Genomic DNA, 8,771 nt, shown 5'->3' on the forward strand with positions numbered 1-8,771 from the left:
ATAATAATAATAATAACAATAATAATAATAATTATTATTATTATTATTATTATTATTATTATTATTATTATTATTATTATTTGAAAAACAACACCAACTAAAAGACTAGATGTATTGTCTATTTCTATAAAACCTCCAAAACTACACAGCTGGATACTCAGATCGGGGATCTGATGAGACAGCACAAGGCAATTAAGATAAAGATCAATACACAGAAATTGTACGGATTGAGGGGGGGGGGGGGGCAATATAGAAAGCTTAAACAAGGCCTTTAAGCTGAACATCGGTTTCCGATCAAAATCTGAAGAACGCTAAATTACCCAAGGACCTCAAACTTTGTAGGCAGGTTCATCATGCCAAACAGATGAACACTATTGGTCGTTGTGACTGTAAGCTCAAAATACACATTTCTCTATCAATAATTTAAAAACGCTTTGGCATAGAGATCACGAATTTCGTACAGGTTCCTCAAACGGGACCATAACCCCATGTATTTTGATGATATTCTAAGTTTAGATAATCCTGTGTTTACGTAAACTTATGACAGAAATACTTCTAAAACAGGGTTTCAGATATTATAAATTTAGGAAAACTTTCTCAAAATTTGTTAATGGTTATTATAATCTCATATCAAAGTACAATAGTAGTCTTAAATTGCTGATTGCTAATAGTATTGCTAATTCCGATTTTTATGGTGATGTTTTAAAGAAAATTCCTTAAATTAAAATGTTTCCAGCAGGTAGTTGGGCAGATAGACTCAATGAATTACTTGGATTTTATTTAAACCGTGGATATAAATATTCCGGGTTTATGTTTAAACTTTTTGCTACTGGGCTTGATTCTGTAGCTTTTCGCATAAATATTAAGCTGAAAATCCGATTTCGTTTAATAACTGAAGAATGCTAATGTATCAAGGTACGTCAAACTTGTGATGCGGGTGAACTGCATCTGCTTCCTTTCAGTCATATTTACAAAAACATTCGCGGCGTTTTTTATGCTTTGCGTCAAAATAAGCCTTGTTTGACTACTTCGCTTGTTCATGTCGAAATAGGCTATCCACATAGTAAACAATTGTCTACTAAATCTAAAGATTGTATGTGTGTATACCTTATGGTAATTGGTAATAAGAGACGATGCATATTGTGTTGGGATATGAATACACAGCTTGCGCTTTTAACGACAGGGTTACAAGTTCGAAGACGAAACCAATAACCAATGTGTTGATTTGGACGAGTGTGAGTCACATTTCCACGACCCGTGCGGACACCGGGGAATATGCAATAACTTCATAGGAAGTTACACGTAAACAAAGAAAAATTAAATAATAATAAATGGTTGACAATGGCTTTTAGTTTATACTTTATAATTGCCCCAGTGGGAAGAATAATTGCCCCAGACGTTGACGACGGCTTGTGAGCTATCGGGTACCCGCTTTACGTCTCCATAATATCTTGTCATTAAGTATCCAAGGCACTTCTTTTCATATAGTTTTATTTAATGTTTATCATAACGATATTTCTTTTCACATATACTAAATAAGTTAATATATATCAAAGAGATATATGCAGACCCATATGCACAGCTAGTTCGAATCACATGACCCGTTCCAAGCGGGTAACCCCCAATTTCATTTTATGCATAATATGTTTTGATGTATTTGGAGTCTGCCTCGTTTAGTGTCTCTCATTACGCCATGTGGCGAATGAGAATAGTAATAAAGATAACGGGCGAAGGAGTTCAATAACTATCGATCGAATAAATTGCAACGTTATTCACTATAATACACCGAATGCTGTTTATGAAACGGTTTCCCTAACAACGTTGTACAACACAGTATCGTCACTTGCAACCGTCGTGATTAAAAGCATACACTTGCGCTAAACCGCTCGTGTATAATCTCAATAACTCGGGTTGTGGATGACGAAGCTATCATTTAAGAGTCTGGCAATCGAACCTAGACTTTTGTCGTACTCAACGGGGTTAAGAACAATAGCTAATACATTAATTCTGGCGATCAAACGTAGAAAATACCACTCTTCGAATTAACATGTTACCATTATAGCTGCAGTTGCCTGCAAGGGTGGAAGGACAATTCCCATTGCTACCCGAGTGTGAGCTCTGATACGAGATGCGTCCCGGGCTATGCGGGGTCCCGATGTCAGGATAGCATGTGTGGACAACACGGGTACGCGGAGACAGTGGGTGTCGATGATTATAGGTAATTGGATCACAGTTACTTGGTATTTGGACTGCATTTTTGGCCAGTCGAGCTACCTGATTCGAGCGATTGGTCCCTAAGGTGATCTCTTGGACTGAGAATCATAAAAATGTGTTTTAGTACTCTATGATACACATAATAAACAAATAACCCAGTTTAAGTCGTTTATTTTTACATATTAAATATTTTTAAATTGCATACAATCTTTATCATTCACAAGTTATGAAGGTTAGCAGATTTTGGATTGATACATATGTATGGAAACGAGCTCAGATCTACAAGATTTTTTCAATAAAACAAATGTTTACGTCGCATGCATGTTAAAACGAAAATTATCTCCAAGGTGCAATCGCTCAACAAGCACAAACTAGTAGCGTTTTCGCATTTTTTTTATTAACTCTGCCAAGAATACTGTTTATTTACCGACTCACAGATCTTCGCCAGTAATTTTGACCATGCACACCGGCCGGACCCGGCAGGCGCTTTTCAACTTTACGCGCGAACGGGAACCGGTGATATGTTTACCTCGTGACTGGTACCCGTCCGCGCGTAGAGCCAAACAGTGCATGCCGGGTTCAGCCCTTCTGCATATTCAAAAGTACTGGCGAAGATCTGTGAGTCGGAAAATAAACAGTATTCTTGGCAGAGTTATTAAAGAAAATTGCGAATAAGCATCTAGTTTGTGCTTGTTGAGCGATTGCACCTTGGAGATAATTTCCTTCTGAACATGCATGCAGCGTATACAGTTGTTTTATCGAAAAAATCTTGTAGATCTGAGCTCTTTTCCATACATATGTCTCAATCCGAAATCTGCTAACCTTCATAACTTGTGAATGATAAAGATTGTATGAAATTTGTATGAAATTTTAAGATATTTAATATATAAAAATAAACGACCAAAAGTAGATTATTTGTTTTTAATGTGTATCATAGTGTACTAAAACACATTTTTTTTATGATTCTCAGTCCAAGAGATCACCCTTGGGACCAAATTGCTCGAATCAAGTAGCTCGACTGGCCAAAACTGCAGTCCAAATACCAAGTAACTGTGGGGCACATGTGACTTTTGTGCTTCAGTCCTTTTGTGCAGATGTATATATCTCAGTGTCAGATGTATATGTTCCGTTACTATATTTCCAGTTGTATTGTGCATATGTATAATTATGTTCCAGACGTATTGTGCAGATGTGTATGCCCTTGTTCTATTGTGCAGCCATAAAGTTATGTTCCAGTCTCCATGTGCGGATTGTGCAGATGTATATGTCTTCCAGTCCTATTGTGCAGATGAATATGCCCCAGTCCTATAGTAAAGATGAAAATGCCCCAGTCCCATAATACAGATGAATATGCCCTAGTCCTATAGTACAGATGAATATGCTCCAGTCCTCTTGTACAGATGAATATGCCCTAGTCCTATTGTACAGATGATTATGCCCAGTCCTATAGTTTAAATAATACGTCCCAGTCCTATTGTACAGATGAATATGCTCCAGTCCTATTGTATAGATGAAAATGCCCCAGTCCTATAGTACAGATGGATATGATCCAGTCCTATTGTACAGATGAATATGCCCAATCATATCGTGCGGATGAATATATCCCAGTCCTATTGTATAGATGAATATGCTCCAGTCCTATTGTACAGATGAATATGTCCCAGTCCTATTATACAGGTGAAAATGCCCCAGTCCTATTGTACAGCTGAAAATGCCCAGTCCTATTGTACAGATGAATATGCCCCAGGCCTATTGTACATATGAATATCCTTCAGTCATATCGTGCAGATGTCAATGTTCCTGTCCTTTTGTGCAGATGTATAAGGTCAAGTCCTGTTTTGCAGATATTTCTGCTCCAGTCATATTGTGCAGATCTAAATATTCCTGTCCTTTTGTGCAGATGTATATAGGTTCCAGTCCTATTGTGGTCGCAATTATGTTCCAATGCTCTTGTTCATGTGTATATGTTTCAGTTATATCGTGTTCCAGTCATATTGTGCATGTGTATATGTTTCAGTTATATCGTGTTCCAGTCATATTGTGCATGTGTATATGTTTCAGTTATATCGTGTTCCAGTCATATTGTGCATGTGTATATGTTTCAGTTATATCGTGTTCCAGTCATATTGTGCATGTGTATATGTTTCAGTTATATCGTGTTCCAGTCATATTGTGCATGTGTATATGTTTCAGTTATATCGTGTTCCAGTCATATTGTGCATGTGTATATGTTTCAGTTATATCGTGTTCCAGTCATATTGTTCATGTGTATATGTTTCAGTTATATCGTGTTCCAGTCATATTGTGCATGTGTATATGTTTCAGTTATATCGTGTTCCAGTCATATTGTGCATGTGTATATGTTTCAGTCATATCGTGTTCCAGTCATATTGTGCATGTGTATATGTTTAAGTTATATCGTGTTCCAGTCATATTGTGCATGTGTATATGTTTCAGTTATATTGTGTTCCAGTCATATTGTTCATGTGTATATGTTTCAGTTATATCGTGTTCCAGTCATATTGTTCATGTGTATATGTTTCAGTTATATCGTGTTCCAGTCATATTGTCCATGTGTATATGTTTCAGTCATATCGTGTTCCAGTCATATTGTTCATGTGTATATGTTTCAGTCATATCGTGTTCCAGTCATATTGTTCATGTGTATATGTTTCAGTTATATCGTGTTCCAGTCATATTGTTCATGTGTATATGGTTCAGTTCTATCGTGTTCCAGTCATATTGTTCATGTGTATATGGTTCAGTTCTATCGTGTTCCAGTCATATTGTGCATGTGTATATGTTTCAGTCATATCGTGTTCCAGTCATATTGTTCATGTGTATATGTTTCAGTTATATCGTGTTCCAGTCATATTGTTCATGTGTATATGTTTCAGTTATATCGTGTTCCAGTCATATTGTGCATGTGTATATGTTTCAGTCATATCGTGTTCCAGTCATATTGTGCATGTGTATATGTTTAAGTTATATCGTGTTCCAGTCATATTGTGCATGTGTATATGTTTCAGTTATATCGTGTTCCAGTCATATTGTGCATGTGTATATGTTTCAGTTATATCGTGTTCCAGTCATATTGTTCATGTGTATATGTTTCAGTAATATCGTGTTCCAGTCATATTGTGCATGTGTATAGTGCTGCAAGCAACATAATGCACAACTCAATCAAGACATAATTGCTCATTTTAAAAAAAAAAAAAAATACAGTGGACAGCTTTGTTAAAAATGTGTGGTTCAAGAACTACCAGAGAAAGCAACTGCCTGTTAGTAGGTGCCGATAACACACAATCCCCATGATCAACCATTGTCAGACCGGACACAAGCGCTTGCTCTTCGTCGTTTAATTCAGCATTCAAACGATTGACTTTGTATTGCCATGGCTATTTACCAACGGAAAGATATTTTGAAATCAAAAGTTGTGTAAATAATCGTAGTTTTGTAAAGCTAGGTGTCCAAACGCCTTCATTTATTAAATTCTTAACATTAGGCTATTATCGTTGTCAAATGATTAATGCTATACCTACTTATTGTCATTAGTTTAACTTACGTGTACTTTGAATTGGACTTTGTTTTGACATTAACAAAGAGCTGGCTCTTTTGTGGCCTTTCATTTATTAACCCATGCTTTTCAGAGGAATCAAAAATAATATATCATTTACAATAAATCATTTCAATTATTAAGGCTAACTGGCTAGGAATCTCCTTTCATTAGATATATTACAAGACTTGAAAAATACACAACATTTCAGTTACATGCCATGGCGAAATACTTTTTTGCCAGGTGTAAATGCTCCAGTAGTATTTTGCAGTCGTTTTTATGTTCCAGTCGTATTTTATAGATGCATATGTGCCGGCGGATGGACGCATATCTCTGAGAAGAGCGTGTGCGACATTGACATTGACGAATGCCAGCAAGGTGATCTATGTAGCGACAAAGGAATCTGTAATAACACTGAAGGTAAAAAGGCTCTGTCGGTCCATTTCTTTCTTATAACTAATTGCATGAAACAAATGTTCAATTTGTACAGCTTCCACGAATGGAAAACCTGTAGGCAAATACTTTTATATATGTAGCTTACAACAATTTGCTTTTGGTAGTTTATATAAAGACACTCGTTTCATCCTTAAATCACGTTAGGGCGTTTTTGTTGGTAATAAACTGGTTTTTGTTTGATATTTTGTTTATATTAGTTTCACGAACCATATATTTCTTGTAACAGTTTCAACTAAAAAGAAAACCAGTTTTATCATTTGTTTCAAGAAAACCGAAACTGGTTTTTGAAACTATCGAAACCCTCTCTGGATGCGGTTTTGTCGGTTCGTTTCATCTGAAGACTAGCTCACCTTGAAAAACAACATGGCGGACAGTGATCCAACACGTGTAATGAAACACCATTCAGTTAAAACAGGCAAACGACCACCTGCAGTTTCATTGTTTCCATTTTCAGTTTTTCATGGCTACATGCAGAAGCTCCATCATGTTGTTGAAGCTGCACACAACATCGTGCATTAGTAAATTCAAGCAAATCTTTCGAAACAGGTTTCCAAACCGCCGAAACCCTTGAAACCAAAACTACATACAACTAATTTGGTACCAACAAAAACGTCATTAATTACCTACACATTATAAACTAGCCCATGTCACGGACTGTATATCACAACTCGTTTCTTTCGTTCCATTCACATGTATAGGCTCATACGCGTGTGTTTGCCTTTCTGGCTGGGGAGGAGCCAACTGTTCAACTTATAACTGTACCGTACGTGCTTGCAAAAATGGTGGTACATGCGTTGATGGCCGCTGTATTTGTACCAAGAATTGGACGGGCAACGATTGCTCGTCTTATGTTCCGACAGATACCGACTCATTAGTTCCAGGTAAGACCAATGTATATATAATAAATATCAATTAACACGTAATTCTACAAAATACTTAATATTTATGCCCCAATTAGTGCATATATAATGTAACTTGAATACGTTCTTTTCTTCATGCTTCGAGCTTATGTAAGTTCCAATTAGGCTAATGTGTTGCCTTTAATGACCATTGCATGGCGATAACGTTCGTCCAATCGACGATTAATCATTACAATTTTCACTTCGTGTGTACATGCCATCAAAATGATACAGCATTTAAGATGCGAAATGATGCATACGTAATGTTGTTATTACACATAGCGTCTTTATTTGATAACAGATATACAGATTGAGACAAAATTTATCTATTTCAGGTATTGCTGACCGTATGTTGCTGTACGGAAGTTGTGGACTGCTGATGTTCTTGATTATACTATTGCTCGTGTCTGTTTGGTGTGCATGCAAGAATAAAAAGTAATCAACGTTAATTTGCACAACATATATGTTTGATAATGAGCAAATGAATGGTGGACTAAATACATAGTACCTGTAATTACTACTGTTTAAATTCAAAATAATAAAAAATATATTTTACTGTACATATTTATAAGTAATAATAACTGTATGGCTGGAAAGAAGGTAAAACGAAAAGCACAACCTCTGTGCCAGTTGCATGTTGAATTAATTTGATGTATCTTTTTCCTAAAATACTTCTTCAGGCAACGGACAATTTCCCCGAATAGAACGATGTGGACGATGGACCAAAATGGCCGGTTTCAACGTAAACTTTATTCCAATAAAACGCCATCTGGCTACGGAGACCTGCCGTACCTGTGATGCAGCAATGAAATGCAAACATTTGCATAAATGTGACACAAACACAGTTAATCAGATAATTAAATAAAACACTGCAATAATGAGTTCATCTTTATTTTCCATATTTTATTGTCTCGGAAAACACAATATAAAGTACCTTGCGCGTGTTTGAAACTTCAATACAAGTGATTTAAAACTTTCGCCACTACATTTTCTTGCTTGAGCAATGACAGTTTGTTATTTTGCAATGAAATCAATGTTATCCTCACTTTCTTCACATTTGTGAATGGGACCTGGGAGCGTATCCAATAACTAACTTAATTCAACTTAAATTAGAGAAGAATCTGAGTTCTTCTATTGGACTGTTAACTGCATTAGTCAATAGAAAGACTTCAGTCAAATCTCAACATGAACTCATTTTACTAGCACCCTGTAATTGTTTTTCTCTCATACATTATGTAGATATAATATTTTGTCAATAAATTAAAAAAAAAAATCGATGAAAAATTATACTTGTGTCCATTTAATTAATGTGTTATCACTCGAGATTATGTTTTGCGCTAGAAAATTAAGCAAACATTATGTAAATAATATATTTCCAAATCTGAAGTGTATAATGCAGTTTTCCCAATATATTACCTCATTTTCCGCTAAATCCGAGGCTAAATGATAAATTGAACTGTAACCTACCTGTAGAATTTCGTACATGTTGGACACATTGCAGAAGTGTTCTCGATAACGGTTAAAGTTTCAAGGAAAACATGGATAATCTAATAGACACTATGTAGGTGGGCATATGATAGGCTATGTTTTACATTCAAGAAATTATCAAAATTATATGTACTATTACCTTGATTTTCGGCTCCAGT

At 35.9% G+C, this 8,771-nt stretch overlaps 1 protein-coding gene across 1 annotated transcript; it reads left to right on the forward strand.

Annotated features, from left to right (window-relative positions):
* The first annotated feature begins 2,138 nt into the window (after positions 1-2,138).
* On the forward strand, positions 2,139-7,924 carry LOC128212352 (neurogenic locus notch homolog protein 2-like). Its single transcript, XM_052917758.1, has 5 exons — positions 2,139-2,185; positions 6,072-6,190; positions 6,925-7,107; positions 7,461-7,560; positions 7,806-7,924. The coding sequence occupies exons 1-5, from the start codon at positions 2,169-2,171 to the stop codon at positions 7,921-7,923; spliced, it is 537 nt and encodes a 178-aa protein (XP_052773718.1). The 5' UTR covers positions 2,139-2,168; the 3' UTR covers position 7,924.
* The last annotated feature ends 847 nt before the right edge of the window (positions 7,925-8,771 follow it).

The sequence above is a fragment of the Mya arenaria genome, chromosome 12 (assembly GCF_026914265.1).
Source record: "Mya arenaria isolate MELC-2E11 chromosome 12, ASM2691426v1".
Classification (NCBI taxonomy): Eukaryota; Metazoa; Mollusca; class Bivalvia; order Myida; family Myidae; genus Mya; species Mya arenaria.

What these genes read in the sequence shown, in the direction of transcription:
- LOC128212352 (XM_052917758.1), top strand. An exon ending in AATCTGTAATAACACTGAAG is followed by an intron (nt 6,191 to 6,924) that starts GTAAAAAGGCTC and finishes TCACATGTATAG; the next exon opens with GCTCATACGCGTGTGTTTGC. An exon ending in TGTGCATGCAAGAATAAAAA is followed by an intron (nt 7,561 to 7,805) that starts GTAATCAACGTT and finishes ATACTTCTTCAG; the next exon opens with GCAACGGACAATTTCCCCGA.